The sequence below is a fragment of the Lynx canadensis genome, chromosome F1 (genome assembly GCF_007474595.2).
Source record: "Lynx canadensis isolate LIC74 chromosome F1, mLynCan4.pri.v2, whole genome shotgun sequence".
Taxonomy (NCBI): Eukaryota; Metazoa; Chordata; class Mammalia; order Carnivora; family Felidae; genus Lynx; species Lynx canadensis.
Genome location: NC_044319.2, coordinates 24,085,968 through 24,110,512, shown reverse-complemented (window position 1 = coordinate 24,110,512; position 24,545 = coordinate 24,085,968). Strand labels below are relative to the sequence as shown.

General features: G+C 42.7%; 1 protein-coding gene across 1 annotated transcript in view; it reads right to left on the bottom strand.

Moving 5' to 3' along the window:
• The window catches only part of COLGALT2 (collagen beta(1-O)galactosyltransferase 2), a 111,762-nt gene that overhangs the window by 14,113 nt on the left and 73,104 nt on the right, over window positions 1-24,545 (bottom strand). Inside the window, 5 exon segments of the mRNA XM_030302896.1 lie at window positions 1,649-1,755; window positions 5,875-5,951; window positions 16,395-16,488; window positions 16,490-16,515; window positions 22,087-22,291. Coding sequence (XP_030158756.1) covers window positions 1,649-1,755; window positions 5,875-5,951; window positions 16,395-16,488; window positions 16,490-16,515; window positions 22,087-22,291 — 509 coding nt within the window.

Here is a 24,545-nt window from a genome sequence, read left to right as displayed (position 1 = left end):
CCAGTATTATCCTGATACTGATACCAAAACCAGAAAAAGACATCATAGGAAAACTATAGGCCAGTATTCCTTATAAATAGAGATCCAAGATTCTCAAGAAAATACTAGCAAACAGAATCCAGCAATGTATAAAAAGCATTGTACTCCATGGCCAAGTAGGATTTATTCCAGGATTGTGAGGTTGGTTTAACATATGAAAATCAATCAATATAATGCACCTTATCAATAGACAAAAATGATCACATGACTACATGATCATCTCAATAGACACAGAAAAAGCATTGACAAAACCCAACTGTATATGGATTGAAAAATGGATTGACACATACATCAGTGGAATTAAATTGAGAGCCTAGAAATGAAGTCTTACATTTATGACCAATTGATTTTGACAAGGGTGATAAGACAATTCAAAGGAGGCAAGAATAATCTTTTTAACAAATGGTGCAGGGGTGCCCAAACTATGTGCAAAAGAAGGAATCTGAATCTCTACCTCACACCATATAAAAAACTAACTCAAAATGGAGCAAAAATGGAGTATGTAGGAGATATAACAGATAAAACTGTAAAACTTTTATAAGAAAAGATAGAAATAAGTCTTTGTGACTTTCAATTTGGCAGTGGATTCTTAGATATGACACCAAAAGCATAAGCAACAACAAAAATATTTATTGGGCTTCATCAAAATTAAAAACTTTTGGGTTGCAATGGACGCCATTATGAACTGAAAAGATAACACACAGAATGGTAGAAAATATTTGCAAATTATATAGCTGACAAGAGATTTGTATGCCGAATACATAAAGAACTCTCACAACTCAACTAGTTAGTTTCCCCTGGTCCTTGTGGCCTATGAATAAAACCTGGGCTCTTAGGTATTTGAAGCAGTGGTTCCCAAACTCTAGTGCACCAAAGAACAGGGTTGCAAGATTTAGCATGTAAAACATAGAATATCTAGTCAAATTTAAATTTCATATAAACAACAAATAATTTCTTAGTGTAAGTAAGCCCAAGCAATATTTGTGACAAATTTAACTGAGTATCCTATATTTTATGTGGCAAACTTACTCAAGAATCACCTTGAGGCTTCTTAGATTCCTAGCCCCAGTCCTGAGATCATGATTAAGCAACGCTGAGATGGGACTCGGGAAGCTCTTCTCTTAACCATCCCCTAAGGATTCTGACACGGGTATCCAGGCCACATTTTGAGAAACATTGATGAAATTCTCCAGAAGTGATAAGAAACTTCACAATAGCTTCTAGCCATACTCCTTAGAGCCATTCATATGCCAAACTAACATACAACATGGAATGTAAATTTTGCAAAAATCTATACCTTGAACTAAAGTGTCAAAAGGACAAAAGAAAGCAAAATAAAACAAAATAATAAACAAAAGCAATAACAAAACTCTTGAAGGAATTCAACCAAGTTCCCATTGTGACTTTCCTGCCATACTCCTGGGAAATGTGATCAGCCCAGGCAGGCTATGGCAAGCATCTCAAGCAACAGGATATACAGATCGTTATGCATTTGTCCTCATTATTTTCTTTCGTTATGCATTATTCCTCATATTTTCTTCATGTCACCCAAGTTTGGACACTTTGCTCTAACCACATTTGCAAGGGTTCAACAAAAAACCCAACCCACTTTCCATCCACAGCCTCGACAATCTTGACCTCAATTTCCTGCTCATACAGGGTGCGTAACATCCGGTCCCGTCTGTCCTTTCTGCGCTTGAGGTTGATCATGAAAATCTAATGCAGGAAGAGAAGAAGGAAAAGAAACACAAGTCTTATCTTAGGCTGTATGGAAAGTTAAGTAAATGTAAGGACCAAAGTTTCAGGTAGAATAAGGAGTGGAGAAAATAGGGAAAACCGTGATGAAGGTTTGTTTATATTTCATATCAAGTCAAATGATATCATACAAACAGAGTTACGTTCAAAACTTAGCCATGTGCGGTGACTTCACCCTCTCTTTGTTTCTTTTGTTGGTGGACATGTTTGCCCTGCTTTTGAGAAAGGAAAGTTCAAAACGTTGCTCTTCTGGAGGCCAAAGGTGAATTAAACCCAAAACATATAAGACTCAGAGGTAGGAGGTAGGTAGTTTGGCAAGTGTGTTAGATTTTTCAGCAGACGTTAAGTCTATTCCCTGACGATCATTTACTAAATGTTTGCTTTGGCCTGGTCCCTATGTCTCAGTTTCCTCATCTGTAAAACTGGGGTGATACTGCTCTTATCTCATGGGCACTAAATAATAGCTATTCTTTGAGTTTATACCCACTGTAATACATTTCAAGTCATTCAAAGAATGAGGAAAACTAATCTTAACACGTCCCTTTTATTTCCAATTATCAAGGTCTCAATTTTAGTAGCTTCTTTGCCAGAATTTTTCAGAATTGAATTGAGAATTGCCAAAACTCCCCTAGAGACACGAGAGTTTTTCTGAAAGAAGTAAAGAGAAGGAGCCCTACTCTTGGGGGTAGTAGCCCTTTGAGGAATGGAGAAATCATCCAAAGACATCATCTCCACATCATACTAGTCCATGAAATCCCCCAAAATATGCACTCAGATTTCTTCCCATGAGGGCTGGGTCCACCTGTAGCCTCTCACGTGAGTCCCTAAATTCCTGGTGGCTGTCCTAAACACATGCATATCATGAAGCCACTGCAGAGCGTTATGGGTAGTGAAACTGTCCTGACTATTCCCAGATTTAAGGAGCCACAGAAGTACCTAAAGACTCACGAATGCTATTACAGGTAAATATGAGTTTTCATAATGTCCTTTTGCTACAAGCAGTAATAAACTTACTTTGAACATTAAACTAGTCCTCTGAGAGTGGGAGATTTCAGCTGTCTGTAAGAAATATTGATGAGGGGGAGCCTAGGTGGCTCAGTCAGTTGAGAGTCCGACTTCAGCTCAGGTCATGGTCTCATGGTTCATGAGCTTGAGCCCCATATCAGGCTCTGCACTGGCAGCTCAGAGCCTGGAGCCTGCTTCGGATTCTGTCTCTCTCTCTCTCTCTCTCTCTCTCTGCCCCTCTCCTGCTCATGCTCCGTCTCTCTCTTTCTCTCAAAAATGAAAAAAACATTAAAAAAAAAAAAAAGAAATACTGATGAGGAGAAACCTGAAGGAATAAGTGGGATGACATTGGCTTCAGCCTGACTAGCCCACCCAAATGGCTCTGAGGAAGACATTTAATGCTTCCGGGTCCAGTTCCCTTGTTTGTAAGAAGAGGGAGTTGAACAACCTCATCTCTCAAGTACAACACCGATTAAAATGTCTATGATATGTGGTTTAGGTAAAGCTCACTTTATGCTGTGTCCAGAATAAAGAAGAGACTATGTCTTGTAACCAGCTGGGGTTCAGACTTTACTGGGGGCAAAGCTGTGGTTCACATAGCCTTTTAATGTAATCATCAACATGTTCTATGTTTTACTGGATCAAAAGCTACACTAACTAAACATTCAATCTCTCCTTACAAAACATTCTCACTTCCATCCCTTTATAAAGCACTGAGCAAAGAAACTGATGGGAAAACAAGATGTCCCCTTTGAAGAAATTATCCACCTGAGTTAAGGCAAAGTGAATTGGGTGCATCGTGATTTCATTACTTCTCTTATCTACATAACTGGGTAATTATTTTTTTTAAACATCATTTCTGTGGTGACTCTAACTTGCCTTGTTACTTGGAACTTTATAACTTAATAGGTTGTGTTCTTTCACATTTCGTGTTCTTCCTGTTTAGAGGCACACCTTGATGGGCCACGTTTCATCCCATGATTTTAAAAGATACGGAAAGGAAGGGGTATTTCCTCATGTGTACACACGGAGCTACCTGAGGCCACTCCGGCAGAACAAAAATAAGCCCAAACAAAACAAAAACTGAACAGATATGCAACAAAAAGTCGCCTCAAACCAGAGACCTCAGGTCTGGGAAGACTTTAGTAAATAATAATTCAGTCCCAGTTTTCTGCCAGGACAAGTGCAATAAAAATTGTAGCCATGAAGAAAAAACACAGACGGCTTGCTCATACTTCGTGAACAGCAAACAGAGAGAGAGCTACATAGCCAAATGCAGCCCAGACACCACCACAAGGTCAGGGAGTACTGGGAGAAAGAAAAAGGTCCCTGAAAATCCTCTTTTCTACCATCTTATCTCTGTTCTAGAGCCCAGGGTAATCACTTCCTGTATCTATATCACTTCCTAGAATTGGCATTTTCCAGAAGGCTTCTAGGGGTAACCCAGTCCTTATATGCACATCCAAATGGGAAGACCAGAGCTAGAAGATCCTGGTTTTGTCCCATTTGATCTCTTTTGCTTCAGTCCGCATAGGAATGTGTTGAAATGAATATATACAAAGACACTCGGGTTCTCTCACCTAGAGAACCGAGGGCTGATGAGAGTTACAGGAAAGGACGCCTCTAGTAAGATGTAGAAGCTGGTACAGTGTGTGGTGTGGACCAACTTTCCTGCAGCCTGATTGTTTTAAAGAATTCTTTGTACTTCATTCTGATTCCTCTCTACCACATTAAAGTCATCTCTTCCCATGCTGCCCTCGGTGAAAACAGCATCACAGCCGCTAAGTCTTTTCTACTTAATAATCATGAAATACTCCCTCCCATTCCTGAAGTCCAGATCCCCATCGGTTTTACAGAAGAAATAGCAATTCCCATCCCAGCAGCTTGTAGACGGCTGTACTTTGGGGACATGTACTACACAGTGCAGGATGACGAACAAGGCTTTTTCTTGCCATGGAGCTGTGGCAGTGAGCACAGAGCACAAAGCTTGGCCTACAACACATCCAGAATCCATGGAAAAATTCCATCTCAGTTTGTGGATTCCTGAGGCACTGCCTCAGATCATCAAGCTAGATCATCAAGCTCTCGAATACTGATCAGCGGCTACGTGACATAAGGGACCCACAAAGGATCAATGACTTGGAGGCACACTTCCGGCATTCCCAAGTAGCTGTTGTGTGCGTTACCGAGAGAGGCATCACTTTATATTCTTGCTTCCTTCTTCATGCAATCAAAACTTCATAATAGGGGCACCTGGGTGGCTCAGTCGGTTTAACTTCCAACTCTTGAATTTGGCTCAGGTCATGATCTTGTGGTTCATGGGATCGAACCCCGCATGGGATTCTCTCTCACTCTCTCACTCTCTCTCTCTGCTCCTCCCCTACTCATTTTCTCTCTCTCAAAAATAAATCAATTAATTAAAAAACAAACAAGCAAAAACTTTATATTAAATATGGCCCTTGGAGTGCTATTATGAAGTGCTTGCCCACGGAAAGGCAGAATTTTACTATAGGTTTCTTTTTTCTTTTTATTTTCCTCTCAACCCTACCCTCAATCTTTGTCCATGGAAGAAGAGCACAGAGAAAATAAAGCACAGACTATTCCAGAATGGTTTCCATCCACTCAGAATAAAGTTAAGGTCCTCCAATACCTAAAACATATACCCTCTTACCTGACCCTTGAATCTTGATTGAAAGGTTTACAAAATATAGCAATATCTGCTCCTAGAAAATATATAATTGCACTCAGGACTAAACAGTAACGTCTTTCTAACTCAATGATTAATTCACTTTACCATGATGCTCCTTTAAAAAACTTTTTTTTTTTTAATTTGGATATAGTTGACACACAATATTACCTTAGTTCCAGATGTGTACGATGCTCAGTTTTTAAGATAAGAAAGCTGAGCTGCAACAAAAACGGAGTCATTTTCCCAAGACCTCTATGCCTTTTCAGCAGCCAGGTCAGTCTTGCTGGCTCTCAAATGTGTCATCAGGCTTGTGCTCTAATACAAACGTGTAAGCACGCCACATACATGCACATGTGTGCACGTGCACACACAGACACCTTTCCTACCTCATCAAATCCCATCTTGTCTGGATATTTAGGGACAACGGAAACAAACTGGGAGGGTTCCATTGGAGGACGGTCAACTGGAAGACACAAGAAGCACACAGAGCACTCTGTTAGCGAAAGGCTCAGAGAACAGAATTCCATCCACACATCTGATGTCTAGGAACACCACCTGGATGTCCGGGACAGGGGGTAACCACTCAGCAGTTCTCCAGGACTGAGTGGCTACACAGGAACCCTAATGGTCAGGGTTTCGAGAACACTTATTTATATGCAGACTGGAATATTCGCCCCATTTCCCTTGAGGGTAAAGATTAAGCGTGAAGGCTCTGGAGTCAGACGACCTGAATCCAAACCTTGGTCTGTGAAGGTCTGGAAGAGTTAGTTAAGTGTCCTCTCCAAACCTGTTTCTTCATGTGTTAAATCAAGATAATAAAAGTGTATCTCTTAGGGTGTAGTAAAATTTAAATGAGATCTGTATGCAAAGCACTCATCCCAGTAAATTAGCATAGTAAAAACTCAGTAACTTTCAAGCTATTACTTTACTGCGGCTTATAATGAGAGACCTCAGAACTGGGCCAGACTTCTTCTAAATAATGCCTTCTCTGTCTATTTTAAAGGGCCAAAGTCTGGGGCTATTTTTATCCCATCCAGGCAGGTTTAGCTACAGGTATGCAAAAGGTCCTTTATTTTAACACAAACTCGCCTCTGGGGGCCAAACCACATCCCCGCACTTGGTACAGGGCTCACAGGTAAATTTCCAGATGGGAGGGGCACTGCATCTTAAGTAGTAAAAGATTTATTTATTCGATACTCCAAAAAAGTTCTCTTTGCGAACTACACATTTGAAAGGTCGGAAGCAACGCTGAGTGAGGAACCTGTAAAGGTCTTGAAGAATTTTAGAATTATAAATTCAAAGTACTCATTTCGTTTTCCTTAAAGGGATAATAGAAAGAAAACTAAGTCAGAGCTGGTAACCGAGAGGTTGGAGTAACTGTTGGCGGTGGCCTTCACTACTACTCAGCAGTACCCATCTCCTCCATTCCGGGCCTAGGAGAGGAATCACTTCCTCACCCTTGAAATTGGTCATGGCCTCATGAACTGCTGCTTCTCAGATCTGCAAGCCCTTCCCCCCACCTGCCCCCCACCACCCCAGCCCCACCACAATGGCCAGAGTAGCAGATGTTGATAAAGGAGAAATCCCACATTTGAAGTAGCCTAGAATGATGTGCTAACATATGCAGGACAGCCGCCCAGAAGGGCACCAGGACCACTGTAGACCTTGCATAAGAAGAAGTAAGCCATTGCTGTATGCAGCCAGTGGAATTTTGTCACTGTTTGATATCCTAGCATAACCTCTTCACCCTTTTGACTGAGACACTGTCCATAGAGTATTATTTGTTTAACTCATGCTTCCCTGGGACATTAAAGAGAAACCAGGACATCCAGTGTCACCTGTGATCAAATGACATGAAGTTCTAGAAGGTGGTGAGACAGGTTTCCTAAACCAAACCCAACAGTTGTTGGTCTCATGACTTCAACCCTGACCCCTATGGTCACATTTCCGTGAGTACACAGTGCATGTGTTTCTGTTTCCACCGGGAGCCTAGAATATTTTGTTCCTTTCTGCTTTACCCCGTTCCTCATTAATTTTTTTTTAAATCAACAAATATTGATCAAGGGGGCACCATGTACAGAGTTAGGCTTTTAAGAGAAAGAAACTTCACATACAAACTCCTTTTTGTTCACAATGTTGTTTGAGGAGCTGTCTGGCTCTCCCTCCTTGGGACTGGGAGTTGGGAGGGGGTTATATTTTGAGTTACCCTTTTCATGCTGTTGGTCTCTGTCTGGCACTCACATGGCTAGGTGGCTTTAACGTTTCAGCCAAAGAGACTGCCATTTTGCTTCCATCAAACACGGGTAGTCACTGCATTCACAGGACAAGTGTCCCCCCAAAGCCACAAGTGGCTAGCTCCTAGAAGCCACCATTGAGCAAAAATATGAGAACTATGCCTGGGTTTTGTCACTGAAGACAGAGCTAAGCCACTGGGAAAGACGGAATGATGCAAGTAAGATGTATAAAACTTACTATGCCAGGAGAAGGGATGTGTCCTTGTTTCATCAGAGTCGAAGGTAACCTGTACACCAGCTTTGGTTTGGGGTCGTTTCTGACACCATCATTCCCAATTTATCAATCCCTCACTGAATCCCTCCCTAGACACAGTCCCCCACTGTACCACCAATTTGGAAAATATGCTTCTTTGGCTCCTAGATAGTTTCAAGATCTAGGAATAAGCGGGGCGCCTGGGTGGCGCAGTCGGTTAAGCGTCCGACTTCAGCTCAGGTCACGATCTTGCAGTCCGTGAGTTCGAGCCCCGCGTCGGGCTCTGGGCTGATGGCTCAGAGCCTGGAGCCTGCTTCCGATTCTGTGTCTCCCTCTCTCTCTGCCCCTCCCCCGTTCATGCTCTGTCTCTCTCTGTCCCAAAAAATAAATAAATGTTGAAAAAAAAAAATTAAAAAAAAAAAAAAGATCTAGGAATAAGCATCATAGCTATTATTGTAGAGATCCTATTACTCACTGAACTCTGGGTTACACCCTCCACACATGTAATCCCAGTTATTTTAATCTTCACAACAGGTACTATGGGATAAGTATGAGTGTCCCTATTTTTACCGATAAAGAAACAAAGGCTTAAATATAACTTGCCCAGGGTCACAGAGCTGATAGAACTGGTAGGTGAACCGAAGTCTGACTCCTGGACCCTCGCCCCCACTCTGCCTGCCCCCAAAACTGGTCCTTGGTAGCCACTGGCATCAAGTTGGCCTTAGCAACTGGACTGAGTTCACAGTGGCTCAGTTAGCTAAGTCTTTGCTCCTGGGTGACCGTTGCTTGTTGTCTTGTCTATAGTCCATACTGGGGCACACACCATCCAGTGTACAATGTACCAGCCCAGTCATGCAACCCGAAATCTTGGAGAGATTGGGCTTGCACCAAATCCTAACTAAATCATAATCATTTCATCATAATCTAAAAGTTGTCCTGAACTTCTTCAATTGCTGCAGTTACGACCTTAGCTCAGGTCCTCACTCACCATGCCTGGGCTGTTTTAATATTTTTCTAACACTCACGCACTTAGTCTTGCCTCCTTCTAACTTGTTATGCACACTATGGTCAAAATAATCTTCTTCAAGCACAGTGCTGTTCGTGACCACAATAGTCACACCTGACAGTCTGCAATTGGTTAAGGGCTTTCATAGTCAACCACACCATTTAGCTTCACTTATTTTTTTGGTCGTTTGTTTTTATAGATGAAGAAATTGAGACCCACCCGGATGTAGACTTGCCCAAGGTCAAATGGTGAATCAACTGGTGCCCAAGATCAAATAGTGAGTAATTGGTAAGGTTATTGGACCTTCTGATTTCACATGCAATAATCTTAATAACCTTTACATGACATTCCGTTGCTCCAAAATGCTGTTACTGAGAATGGGCACCTGAGATCTCCCATCACCTCATGCTCTGGCTTGCAAGACGAATCTCCTCATGCCTCATATAGCCCATTTATTTCTATCACCTTTATAAGATCTAACCTCCCGCCATTCACCCCCCAATTTTCTGTACAGGAAGCACCTTCTCAAATTTTCTATATAGCTCCTAACATATGAAATGAGTAAGTACATATGGAGCGATGCACACGGTGCTTTCAGCAAGTATTAGCTCCTTGTTGTTACAATCTCCTACCTCCCACCCTACCCGGGCTCTTTCCCTCTGATCTCTGAAGCTCCAGTCCGTAGTTCATCAGCTCTTTGACATTTTTGGTCCCTTATTTTTTCTGAATGTCTCTTCATCTTTTTATTTTAACTAAACACTTGGCGTTCCTTTAAGGATGCTGCCTCCCTGTCACCTGTGAGAGTAGAAGCTGATTTTTCTCACCTCCCCCAACTCACTTCAAACTGTTTTCCTTTCATCCCTCAAAACTCCCAGGTTCTCTGAAGTGTATCTTAGCACCCTCTCTCTCCTAGTCATGCCCCCTCAGCCACTGATAATGACAGCCTTTGGCTCACAATCTTGCTGTCCCTGCCATAATTATTAAAATCTCAGCATCCACATGGTGACCCACCCAACAGGCTGCTTCTAGGTCCTTGCATCACTCTTTCAGTGACTCACTACCACATTTGCTTTCATCACATCCTTCAGGTCCTCATGTCCATTGGTACCCAATCCAATGGGCTAGCACTCTTGCCCCACTTGTAAAGACTCTTCATTTGCTACCACGATTCTTGTTTGGCAAAATCACAATCCTGCTTGTACCTGATTACCCACTTAGCACCAAGAATACTGCAAAGAGAAACTCACATAACTGTGTTGACTGAATCACTTTAAAATTACAACCACAGATGTCAAATTGGCACTCGACATTGCCAAATGATGCAACTGTACTTCCATAGTAAATCTACTTTCCCACTCACTGAAAGATCTGTTTTATGCCTTGTCCTCCCTCCTGAAGCCTCTAGCACCTCTCTCAAGCTGATGTACTACGTACTTCATAAAGAAAATACTCAAAGTCGAAGTAGACCTACCTTTTCCTTCTACCTCCAGTGCACAAAGCCAGCCTCATCTGCACCTACACATTCTGTCTTCCCATCTGCTAGAGTGGAAGAAGCATCTCTGTTCCCACCTAGGACAACTTCTCCAAAATTGTCCTAGATGACAAGGCTTCTTATTTTCTCAAGGATTTCAGCCTTACAACTAACTTCTCTTCTACATCATCCGGTTCTCCTTATATAGTGGATCCTTCTTGTTAGCATATAAATATGCTAAAATCCTATCTCAACAAACACAAAACAAAACAACCTCGCTTTTGATCTCTCACTCCCTTTCGGCCACCATCCTATCTCTCTCTCCCCATCTCAACAAGATTCCACTTTCCCATCTCCCCATTGTCCTCCCTTTGGCTCACTCCAATGGGCTGGTGTCCTCATCATTGCACCGCAGTGGCTCTTATGAAGGTCATCACAGATTTTTATCTTGACAGAACCAATGAGAATTGCCCTATCCTCATTTTACTGGGCTTCTCAGCATCATCTGGCTCCTTCCCGAGACACTTCTCAGTTTTTCCTTCCAGCTTTTTGGCTGTTTGACTCCCCCCAAAGATCTGTCCTCTTCCTTCCCCTCTTCTCTTTCTATGATCTTTTACTAAACAAATGCACACTGTTCCATGGCTTCAAATGTCCTTTTAATGCTGATGACTCTCAGATGTCTGTCTCCAGATGGAGTCTCTTCCCTGAACTCGACTCCTATCCAAATATCGCTTAACCTCTCTATTCAGATGTTAAAAAAATATCATAAGCTTACATGACCAAAACTTCCCTCTCCAAATCTTTTCCCGTTTCATTAAATGGTATGCCAGGCCACAAGCCTGGTGTCATCTGGATTCCTTGCTTTCCTTCGTGGGCTGCATCTGGTTCTCTGTAGGTCCCATTGGCTCTACCAATAAACATACCCTAAACCCACCTGCTCCTCATTACCTCCTTGCTACATCTTGCATCCCAACCACCATCTCCTCTCACCGAGAGGTATCGCTCCTCCTATACTCGAGTATCCACACCTCAGACAGAATGATCTTTCTAAATGTATAAATAATGTCATGCCACTCCCCCCACCCCATCCCACATGGAGTCCCGTTACTCTTAGAATAAAATCTGAATTCCTTACTGTGGTCACAAGGCTCTGCATGATCCGGACACTTCTTCCTTCATGATCTCATCTCCTTCTACTCAACTCCTCATTTTGTGTACTCTAACCACATGGGCCTTTTGCTCCCGGAGCGTTACCAGCTCTCCAAACACCCTTTGCAGTTCCTTCGGCTTGGAACACTCTTCCCCCAAATATTCATGTGGCTGCTCCCTCGATACATTGTCTGCACCTCGTGTTAGAATATACATTCGCTGATGGCAGGGCTTCTGCTGATTTTACTCACTACTGTATCCCCAGCATCTTGAACAATCCATGGAACATAGTAAGTGTTTAGTACTTAAAGCCTGACTCTCCCTTCTAAAACCTTCCTTGCCTCCTTACTGCTTTCTGGATGGCGTTCTGCTTTAGTGGAGCATTCAGGGACCACGACAGTTAAGCCACCCTAACCTTCAAACTTCATTTTCCTCTATTATTTAAAGCCAAACCTCGTGTAGAGTGAGAGTGCTTTTCGAACAGTATCTTTGCTCAGTTTCCTCTGTTATAGTGCCCTCACCATATCACTTCTTCTGTGTAAACTGTGCACTTCTAGCAAAGCCCAGCTTGACAACCACCAGGACTTGAAGCTCTCAGAGAATACACCTGCCCGAACAATTTCTCACTATTCCAAATTCCAGTTGCCCTTAAATCTTCTCCTTTCACAAAGCACTATCCTGCATCATTGGGGTCTTTTTTATGTTTGTCCCTTGTCTCCAGTTAAATATATATACCCAAAACAGAGATTGTAAAATGTTTTGAATCCCCAGTACCCTCATAGATTGTAGGAAGGCATTCAGTGTTTGTACATAAATATAATATAATTCCTGTTCTAATGCTTCAATTGGTGTAGTCTATTAGCAGCTGTTTCTTTACTGTTCATTGGGTTCCAGATGCTGTGCAAAATGCATTTAACATCTGGCCCGTTTTTCCTGAGGACACTTGACGGATATGATTTCATTATTAATCCTTAATCCTACAGGGGCCTCCAGTCTATATTTCTGCATTACTATCCTCCAAGGTTTATTTTCTAATTATTTTTCTTACTCCAATTATGTTCTACCTTTTAAAATTCAGAATCTGAAATTTTAACAGAATTATAACTAACGAAGGTAAATTCAAGAATTAAACAAAATGCCACATATAAAGTGCCTAGCAATAGAGCTGGTATGCACTGGGAGATTAGAAATGGCAGCTATAAATTACAGGTTCTTCTCAGATGAATTCTACTTGTGTAGCATTGTGCCATGCATATTTATAATTTATATAATTTAAAAAACTTTATCGACAATGTGTGTGCTTCTACACACAGGGAAGCTTCTGTGCTCTCAGTCCTATGGTGGAAAACAAGAGAAGGTAAGTCTTTGGGCTTCTCTGAGCTGGCATCTACTTGGAGTCAAGTCTGGCAGGCACGGAACAGGAGTGATGGCGGGTGTGTGTGTGTGTGTGTGTGACACATTACCAAGGTCAAACTGAGTCCTAATAACAGCAACCCTTCAATATTTTATGGAGTTGGTGTACATTGTTTTGTTTTGGTTTGTTTTGTTTTTGCTCCTCCCAACCCTGCAAAGTAAGTGCTATTATCCTCACTCCACAGATACAGGAACTAAAGCTCTGGGGGGGTGGGGGGGGAGTGGAAAATTCTCCCTCCAGAAGTGACAGGGCTTGGGTTGAAATTCATTATGCTGCATTCCGGTTCAGTGCTCTTTGCAATACAGTTTTCATCCATTTCCTCATTTGTTCTTTTGCTTGTGTGGCCATACTTGGAGCAAATACTTGTTTGGTACCAACCATATGTCCTGTCCTGTGGTGAGTCCTTGGGATAAAAGGCAGTAAGATGCTGCCCTCATCTAGAACATAGACAATAGGCAGAAACAGTATGTGTTAAAGAAATTCACAAAGGAACTTCCTATGGGCTGGTTCAAGAAATACTATAACTGCACCAACTCCCTAGTCAATCCTTATTCCCCGCCCCCCCCCCCCCCATGAATGCTGGGGATTTTTTTCTACATTATCCCTGTTATTCTCTACATACTTAGAGAACAATAGTGTCTCTTGTTGCCTTTTTCAAACCCAGGACACTGAGATGAGGAAAGACTGGATGGCTTGCAAGCTATCATGCACATCAGCATGCAGAGGTTGTGACGGGAGGAGTGCTTGCCCTCATCCACGTATAGTCTGTGTATGTACTTGCTCAGCACCACTGATGTGCTCCCCGTATATTGAGCAGACTGATATTTTGCAAACAGAAGCTTATATAAATACAGTAGGAGAATCTGCTATTTAAAGAAAACTTCTGATGACTCTTTTAAATTATTATTGTCTTCCTTACCCTCTGGTCCCAAACATGTTTGTTAAAAAAAATTCTCTGCTTTTTTTCTCTATTTCTTTGCTTCTTAATTACTTCTACAACACTTTGAGTTCTGATTCAGCCTTTTTTGAAACCATTCTTATCATGGGTATTATCTGAAAAACTGCACTGGATTTTTTCTCAGTCTTTATCAGACTCACATCTCATGCTCCTGTTTTACTGAAATTCTGTGATATCACATTATCTTGTTATGGAATCCCTACTCAACATCTTTAGGCTTGATGGACTTATCTCTCCATCTACTCACTGGTCATGTCAACCTAAACCCATGTGTTCATTTATTCATTCACTTAGCCAACAAATCTTTACTGGGTGTCTACTAGGTGACAGGCAAAGGGCTATGCCTTGAGATGAACATGATGGAACAGCTTCAAAAGTATAGGTGTGAACTCTTCTTTAAATGTTTGGTAGAATTCCCCTGGAAAGTCATTTGGTCCTGGACTCATTTTTTGGAGATTTTGATTACTAACTCGATTTCTTTACTGGTCTGGGTATGTTCAAATTTGCTATTTATTCTTGTTTCAGTTTTGGTAGTTTATATGTTTCTAAGAATTGTCCATTTCTTCCAGATTGCCCAATTTATTGGCATATAATTGCTCACCATATTTTCTTATTATTGTTTGTATTTCTGCTGTGTTGGTTGTGATCTCTCCTTTATCATTCTTGATTTTATTTACTTGGGTCCTTTCCTTTTTCTGTTTGATCAAACTGGCTAGGGGGTGTATCAATTTTGTTAATTCTTTCAAAGAACCAGCTCCCGGTTTAATTGATCTGTTCTGTTTGGTTTGTTTGGTTTCAATAGCATTGATTTTGCTCTAATCTTTATTATTTTCTATCTTCTGCTGGTTTTGGGTTTTATTTGCCATTCTTTTTGAGATGAACATGACAAAAAAGGCATTTACTGTCTGAGGGTGGGGAGCAGGAAATAGATATTCACAGGCAACTCAATGGGTCTAAAAACGAACTCATGACTTTTCTTTGCAAATGTCTCCTTAATTCTACATGCTGTATACCCTTTAAAACTCTTACTGTTATCCCCAAACACTCAAGTCAGAACTAAGAAGTTGTTCTCTGCTTCCCTTTTGCTCAGCTACAGACTCTTGGTTAATCCCTTCAAGACTATGTCATAAGGTTCTCTAATCTCTTCCTTCCTCTCCATTCCCCCCTGTTCCTGCCCCAGCTCAGATCCTTCACCATCTTTGCCTAGGTTACCATGTAATGTCAAAACGACCTTCTTCGCCTCTGGCCTGAGCCATCCACTGTCCCGCCGCCTATTCCAGCCATACTTACCCTTACCATGGAGGGTGGCCTTTAGAATCCAGATTTCAACCTGACATTTCTCTGATAAAAATCCCTTTAAGAGTTCCTCTCTTTTCAGGAAAAGTCCAAACACCACCTTATACATTTAGAGGTCCTTCTGGCTGGGCTCTTGCCCACTTTCCAGCCTCAGTTCCTGCCGTGTCTCCCAACCATCCGCTACTTGCCCACAAATGTACCTCCTATACTCCAGTGATGATAACAGAGATTTCTCAGATGCTGCATGAAAATGAACTGAAAATATTCCCTCTTTGGGAAGCCATTTCCAACATCCTCCCCTAGGCAGGGTTTTGCCATTACCTTCTCCTTTAGCCACCACTGAACGTTATACGTTATAATTATGATAGCGAGTGATTATTGAGCATTTACCAATTCTGACATCATTCTAGACCCAGAGGCAATAACGATGCACTGTTTAAGGATGTGAGGTTTGCAGATAGCAAGACTGGTTAAAATCCCCATCTGTCATTTGTTTAGCAAAACGATCTAGAACAGTTACTTACACTCTCTCTCATCCACCTCAGTTTCTTCGTCTTTAATATGGGGATATAAAAAACCCCTGTCATTGTTGTTGGGTTAGTGAGACAATATACAAAAAATGCTTAGCATAGTATCTGTTACATGATAACCTATTATTAAGTTGAAGTCATAATTATTGTTATTAGACTTTATTTGTATAAAGTATAGATGGATAGATACATAGATAGATAGAATGGAGAATTTGCCCCCAAACACTAAAGCTTTATCTCTATTTCATAACTAAGGGGGTTAGATTACTTTTCCAAAGTCATATAATTAGAAAGCATAAAAGTTTTGAGTTTAAATCTACACCACAAAATACCAACACGGCCCTTCTGATATTGTACAAAATGTATTTACTGCGTACCCAGCCCTCCATCTGGATCGGAAGCTCCCTAAGGCAGACCTTGTCATATTCTATGTCACAAAGGAAAAGTTTAAGAATGAATTAACAAATGAATAGCTATAGTTCAGCCAAGGCAGACGGATGACTGTGAGATCACAGTCCTGGGAGAAGGGAAAGGTGGCTGGTGTGTCACGGTGGCAATGGAGCAAGAGCCATCACCCGAGCTCCTGGTCACTCACTCATTGCTTCTATCTGGACGTGGATGAGGTTTCTCTATGTCTTCCTGCAGGGTCTGATGGACTTCAAGGGGATGGGCAGGTAGCCATAGTGTTCTCCTGTTGCAGAGGTACATCTGGATGCCTGAGGATCCAAGAGAGAAACAAAAGCAACCAATCAGAAAACACGGTTCTTGGTTCTCTAGAGACAACTAAGGGAAAAAAGCTCGGACTGTGGGTAAAGCTGAGTTTGGCACTGGAAATGAATAAGTAGTTGTTTCAGACACTGCCTGTAGACCTCAAAAATGCTCTTTAGTAAGAAAATTTAATGCAGCATTGGGGGCTAATAAAAACCGGGGGCCACTCTTCAGCTCAGAGGAAATTGATTTTTTTCTCTCTGAAGAAAAAGCATACCCGTGGTCTGAAATGAGCACTAAAAGCACGAAGGGATCAAAAGGAGGCAAGGAATTCCCATTCCAGAGAACAGAATGGAACACTGTAATCCGCCTACAGGAAATAACAAGAAGATGAGGAATGAAATCCACATTTGATATGAAAGCAAACAGGAAAATCCTGTGAGGCTGACAGATTATTAAAGCTAAATCCAGGCATATGGAGAACAAAAAACAAAAAACAAAAAAAAAAAAAAAAAAAAAGAAGGAAATTTAGAATTCTCCACAGTTCTCCGAGGTTTTATTTCTCTTAGCAGGCATGGATTTGGAGTCAACCAACAGACATGAAACTTGTATGACGGATTCGTAAAGGGACAAAAAGACTGCATTTCAAGTCCTGCTAAGAATCTGTCATATGACAATGCCAGAAACATGCCTCAGTCCTCCTGTATTCAGCACTGGTTCCAAGGCCCCACGTGACTAACTCCAAGAATTGCACAGCATCTGTGTTTAACCAGAAAATTAGGAATATAGGAATCAAGATGGTCTCACAAAGATCCGACAACTGACGGTCCTGACTAATGAAAAGATTGCTTTGTTGAAAGAACGAGTCTGCCAAGCTCTGATCCGTGTGTCCAAGCTTCTGATTTGTTAATGGCCATAATCATCTATGCTTTCCAGAGACAGAATTATCTGCATAGTGACTTCTCTATGTTGTGCAGATGAAATTTCCTCCAGTCAGCTGTATCACCTGCCAGACCAGGTCATGCTGTCTCACGGCATTAGCAGAGAAGAACAGGGGAAGAAAAGAGCCTTTAGCCTCTTCCTCACTGAATCTGGCACAAATCAGGGCTGGTCCAGCAAACGTGGTCACTTCTCTTGCTTCACCAAGTAAACTCACTAATTCTGCTGTTTGCCTACACAAATACTTCAGGGTCGCTTCAAACGAAAATGTACCCCCTTGCAAAGTCACGATGAGTTCAGGAAGTGGGAGGAAAATGATTTCATGTTTACGTTGTCTCTCTATCCTAATTAGGTAAATCGTCTTACCATGCAACTTTCCAAAGCTTCAGTAAAAAGGGGAGATGAGACCTAGCCAAGCAGTCCATCAAATGTGAAGGGACAAGAAAGGCATTTTCACACAGCAAGGTCATAGATATTTACTTACCATCACACTTTCTCACAAAGTGACTGGATGATGTGGAAGAAGGAGGAGGAGGAGAAGGAAGGAAAAGGAGAGGGGGCGGATTACAGAAAACAAGGAGGCCCTGAGACATAAATGACAGGAGGGTCAACGTACGGGACAAGGGAAGGGCATCCCGGGTTGAGAGCTGTGGCACCACTCAGACAACAGCAGAAGGTTCCAGAAGAGAAATCTTCACAAACATGCAAAAAGAGAACATCTGATAAATCTGACCATTCTAAGAGATGCTTTAGACAATTAGGGCTTAGTTTTAGATTGTATTAGTCATAAACTAAGGGGAAAAGGCAGTCATTCAGTTAAATATAGAAGGAAAACTAGCCATAGTCCATAAGTGGCTCAGCTTCGAATTAGGTTCACATATTATAACAACAAAAACGCTGGCCATTGATCTGTCTTAAATTGCCATGGAACTCTATCGGGAGGACAGTGTTGGGAGGACTGTGTTTGCATTGAGGGAGCACAGGCAGGAGAGAGAGCTACCTCCCCCTCTTCTGTGGTGGACAGTCAATAGATCACATCCAAAGTAAGACCAGAGAATCAAGAGGTAGCAACACAATCATATTATTTAGAAACAGACATTATATCATACTTCTGTCATCATCTGGAGGCGTTAAAAGTGTCGGTCTCTGGGGTGCCTGGGTGGCTCAGTCGGTTAAGTGTCTGACTCTTGATCTCAGCTCAGGTCATGATTTCATGCGTCGTGGGATCAAGCCCCGTGTCGGGCTCCACACTGAGTGTGGAATCTGCTAGGGATTCTCTCTCTCCCTCTCTCTCTGCTGCTCTCTCTCTCCCTCAAAATAAATAAATAAACTTAAAAAAAAAAAGTATCTCTCTTCTAGAAGAGGGAAATGATGGTACAGGGGGTGATGTACAAGAGACTTCTAATTTTATAATAAACCTGGGGGACTATTTGAACTCTTTCAACTATGTCCATGGATAATTTGATAAAAACGTAACAATTTTAAAAGGAAACGTGTTGATAATTAGTTAAAGTCTATGAAGGAATCTGGTACTCTCAGTGAAGGCTACTTCTGGAGAAAACAATTTTCTTTCCCTGTGAAAAAGAATGGTAAATGAAACTTCACCTCGAAGCTCTGTGCTTGTCATATGAAAATAGCAAACATTTTCTTGTACTCATTAGTACCTTTATACTTGGATTGATACGTTTATTTTTATCCTCGGTGATGAAAGATCAGATCCAGAGAGGCAAGGACTTGTCCAAGACCATACAGTAAGTCATTAGCACAAAACCTTTGTCCCTAAAGAGCCAATGCCAAGTATCTCTCTATCTGCCCAGGGTTCTGAAGCCCAGGCTGAGAGCCGGTAATGACGCTGGTTGCCATCTTTGCACGTGGCCGGCACCTCTGATTACTACCAGTGATGTGCAGGAGGCAGGGATGCACGCCCGTCACCCACATCTCTTGCCTTTTTTGACTCAACAGCAGACGTTCAGAAGATGACTGGCTGGCGCCAGAGATGGTTCCTGTGGCCATGACACAAAGCCCACATCTCTGGCCACAACGGGACGTGAACTCCTGACCCTGGCTTCACTATAGCCACAGAGACTCTTCTGCGACCCCTATGCTCTCTTCTGGGGCCAGCTCAGCAGCTACACCTCAGGGCACCACCACACTTGGGTTGCGCCTCCCACTCATCAACCACACATGGCAATGACTGGAGTCAGAGGTGAAAGGTTAAGGAGCGAGGTCTGTGGTTAGATGGGCCGGCCAGGAACATGTAGAGCCTTTATTTCCTTTTGGACATTTAAAAAATGATACTTCAGAGGATGAAACACAGCTAGGGAGCTTCACAGAGTGAGAAAAAGAGAACACAAATTATCTTTCATCAAGACTCTTGCGAGGGAGAAGGGAAGCGATTTGCTTTGGATGTCAGAAAGGAAAAGCATCCATGGGCTGTGCAGGACTCCCAGGCTCATGCTTATCTCTCTTGGAAATACTTTAAGAGAAGTTCAAGTGCCACCATGGGAGCCATGAGGAAAGCTCTTTCCTTCCCCCAAATGACAGTGATTCTTTCCTGCTTGACTCCCGGACCTGTTCACGGTTTATACCACCCATGTGACCCTCAGGTTTCCCTGTTTGACAGCTATTACTCATGCTTCCACATGTAACGATCTTATCTCCCCAAGTAGCACAGAGCCTAACACGATCCTAGGTACAAAGGCAAAGCCTAGAGTATCAATTCCCTCTCCTTTCTTTTCTACCTCCTCTCTCCCCAACTGAATCGCCAAACAGCTTTGAGCCTCTCCACCTTCAATGTCCTGGGAAGGCCTAAGGGGAGTGTGACCACTGAGAAATGAAGTCTGAGTGAACAGGCCACGCACAGGACAGAGATGAAAAATTCCTATCCAGCCTGTGTCCCTCTTCCAGGCCCAAATACAGTTGTTGGTTGAAAAACTACATCATAATAATTTAGTGCATGGGTCACAAAACACCTTATGCAATGACTGTAAATGAGAACTCTGTTAGGCAAGGACCATTATTGTACTTCTGAATAGTTCACTTTCTTGGAACACCCTTACTGCAAACTCTGAAGCCAAGGGACTGGCACACTGAAAGGAATGAGAAGGCCCTGACTCTGCTTCCCATCCTGGAGAAGTCAGAGCAAATCACAGGCCATGTTAAAAGAGGCAGTTTCCATTAACACTGACACAAGAACCTTCATGAAAACTCTCAATCCAGATGAGGATAAGAACCCTGCTTTTGCCTTGACACGGGGCTAAAGAATGCCTACACCTGGCCAAAGGGTCTAAACGGCTCTAGTAGCCAAGGGAAAATAGCTTTCCACATGTCCGCCAAATATTCTCATTCCTACCAAATCTACAACTGCTGAGTGGGACTCCTATGGCTTTAAAGATAGCCTGACCTGTGAGCTGTGGCTTGAATTTGTATTAACATTCTCAACTGCCAGCAAGCTGTCTCAGCTGCCTGGGGTCCTGATCCCACCCACCCTAACTTATACGGCCACATGGGTTTATTCACCATTCACCTACTTTCTCAACTCGCTTCTGCTGGCACTTAAGTAGCACATTTCTGGCTCATTGATGATGGGACCTGACTTCTCTCAGGAAGGTCTGAAATACAGCTTTGCTTCAGGAATGTCGTGGAACTTCCTGTTGAATTGCTTTCGTGAATTAAGTCCTCCCTGACTGCATGTGCAGGGTGGCACAAGAGAAAAAACTTAGCCTCCAACTGACTTGTCTTCCTCAAAAAGCCTGTACAGGCTGACTCCTCCTAAGTCCCACCAATGGAAATGCTTCCCAGTGGTTCTTGAAAGCCTTAAGTCTGGCTCTGCCTTTCCTTCCATGAGTACTGTGGCAGAGGCTGCTAGGTGCCTCCGTAAGTCTGTCCTCTCCTCTTTTGGAGTAAGAGAACTGAGGTTCTAGACTGCATAGAGTAAAGAGCACATTCTGAGCCTCACTTACAGCTACGTGTTGACCTGTGACTGAGTTCTGGCTAACGGGATATGCATGGAAGCAATATGTTCAACTCCTTAAATGAAGAAATGCCTTCCCTCTCTGGCTTTTACTTAATGGCTACAATGCATCCATACTAATGAGACATCTTGGATCATACAATTAAGGACGACACCTCATGGAGGATGGGGAAGCAACAGAGAAGCCTGGGTCTCTGAAAACTTTGGGGAACAGAGCCACTGTACCAGCTCAGACTTTTTAAAGAAGAAATAAACTTCTGATTTTAAAGTCTGGGGTCTTTGCCAGTGTTGTTTTGGGCCACTGTCACAGTTTCCTAATTAATAAAAAAATTCCTTATAGTGAACAAAATGATACAGTAGCACCATCGAGAACCAATCACCTGCTCATGGCTCTCCCCGCGGCCACTGTCTTCCCAGCACTCAAAAAGAAGAGAGTGCATTTCTGGGGAGGGGCCGGCCCTGGCTCTTGGCTCTTGGCTCGGCCCAGGTGCTCACCTGGACAACGATAAAGAGGGTGCTGGTATGGTTACTGCAAACAACTGTCTCTAATACTGCCTGGGGAAAAAAAGCTTTATATAGGACTGTTGTATAATAAGATGCACAAAACAAAGGAGCTGGTTAGCTGCAGTGTTTCCATGGTGACGGAACAACTGAACATAAACAGTACCTGCTTGCCTGCTGGAGAAGGCAAAGACGATGATGTCATCAAAGGTCCAGGTGTAGTCCTGGTGCGGGGGATAGAACATCAGCTTGCCAGAGGCTTCCTTCCTGAGGTCAATTAGGAACGTGGAGTGAACCATGGGGACGGGGAAGCAGCCCAACCTCTTCCATTCTCTAATCTGAAGGTAGTCTGGGGTCCGTTTATAGAAGCCCTGGAAAAGAGAAATAGGTGGGCTATGTTCTCCAATCTGAGGGCTTCATCTTTCCCCGTCTTCTGCCAGGCGGACTCCTCCTAAGTCCCCACCAGTTAAGGAGAAGTCCCCGAGCAAAGTCACTGCCCCTCTTCTTATCTTGGCCTAAGGATTTCCAACTGAGTTCAAGAAATGCTATTTACATATGAAATAGTACTTAAGGGTTTTGTTTTCAGAAATAATTTGGGTTTCAGCATTATCTCTGGATTTAATGATCTTATAAAAGTACATTTTCTGTTGCCATCTGATAGAATTAAGAGGTGGTCGAGCAGGGGCGCCTGGGTGGCTCAATTGGTTTAGCGTCCGACTTCAGCTCAGGTCATGATCTCACGGTTTGTGAGTTCGAGTCCCACCTCGGGCTCTCTGCTATCAGTGGGGAATCTGCTTCGGATCCTCTGTCTCCCTCTCTCTCTATCCCTCCCCTGCTCATACACACACACTCTCTCTCTCTCTTCCCAAAATAAATAAAAATTAAAAAAAAAAAAAAAAGAACTGGTAGAGCAGAGCGGTTAAAAGCACAGCGTCCAGTGTCTAGCTGCCTGAGTTCAAATTCCACCTCAGCTACTTATCGTCTGTACGTCAGGTTACTCAACTTCGCTGTGCCTGTCTCCTCATCTGTACAACAGGAATGATGGCATTATCTGCTCCATGGGGTTGCCTCTAAAAATTAAGTATGGTAAAATCTGAAAACTGCTTAGAATACTGCCTAGCACCAAGAGAGCATCAACAAATATTGGCTAATATTAAAATCACTGTATTATATTGGCTAATGGTTTTAATTAAATATGCAAGTTACTTAAACACACAGCTAGGGGCTTCCACTGCCACTGCACTTCCTCATTCAATATTCCGGGGAAGCTGCCACAGCTCCACACTTTTTTGGGGGGTTCTCCTTTTGAAAGTTCCTTCTGGATGAGCACACAGGACAACCAACCCCCTTACTCTGTGGTTTTGAACACACTGGCTTGGAATGACCCGACTTGTTTTCCCCAAACTTAACTGTTCATTCAAAAGTGTTCTTTCCTCTGCTGAATACCCACTATGACTCAGGCGCTGTGCTAGATGCTAGAGACGTACCAGCAAATGGGCATCCCCAGCCTTAGCCCTCACGACGTGTGAGGCCCACTGGGGCTTACACTCCAGTGGCACCAACTGTAATTTGACTATTGCCAAAGCTGAAATCTGTCCCAGAAAAGATGAAGACATATGATGTATGCGTGAAGGCGTTAAAAGTATGTGGAAGCTTTGGGGCGCCTGGGTGGCTCAGTCGGTTAAGCATCTGACTCTTGATTTCGGCTCAGGTCATGATCTCATGGTTCATGAGTTTGAGCCCCATGTCCCACTCTGTGCTGTCACATAGGGATTCTCTCTCTCCCTCTCTCCCTTCCCCTCCCTCTTTGTCTCTCTTTCTCCCCCTCTCTTTGTCTCTCTCTGAGAATAAATAAACTTAAAAAAAAAAAGGTATCTGGAAGCTTTGAAGGGCATCTCGAAAAATGTTTTAGGCGACAGCATGCTCACGGAATGAGTGTCAGGCTTCACAAAGCCAGCACTCTAAAGGGCACCCCACTCGGTGGTTACAGAAGTTCCCACATGGTCGCCATATTTTATGGTCACCCATTCTGTTGTGATGTCAGGACCCACACATGAGGCACTGAAGCCACTTCTACTTCTCTGACATTCCCTTCAGTGCCTAGAGAAGTGTTCTAGCTGAGCCAGCCTGAGCACTGACCACGTGATAACATAGAAGGATCACAAGTTAAGAACTTAAATGATGTGTTTTAGAGTCATCTTAATCTTCCTCTAGCTGTTTGATCTCAGCCCAAGATTAACCTCTTTGAGCTGAGTTTCTTCCCTTGAAAACTGGGATAATAGTTTATTTGTCTCTCTTACAGGGTTGTAGAATGGATTGCATGCGATAAGGTCTATGAAAACACTTTGACAACTGTAATTCATTATATGAAGTATTATTATTACTACAATTAAAAAAAATTATTTTGGGGGGGAAGGGGCAGAGGGAGAGGGAGAGAGAGAGAATCCCAAGCAGGCTCCACACTGTTGGTGCAGAGCCCAACACAGGGCTTGAGCTCACGAATAGTGAGATCATGACCTGAGCCGAAATCAAGAGTCAGACGCTCAACCAACTGAGCCACCCAGGCACCCCATATTACTACGATTTTTTATTAGCCTTTAACTTAAGGTTTACTTACATCTTTCA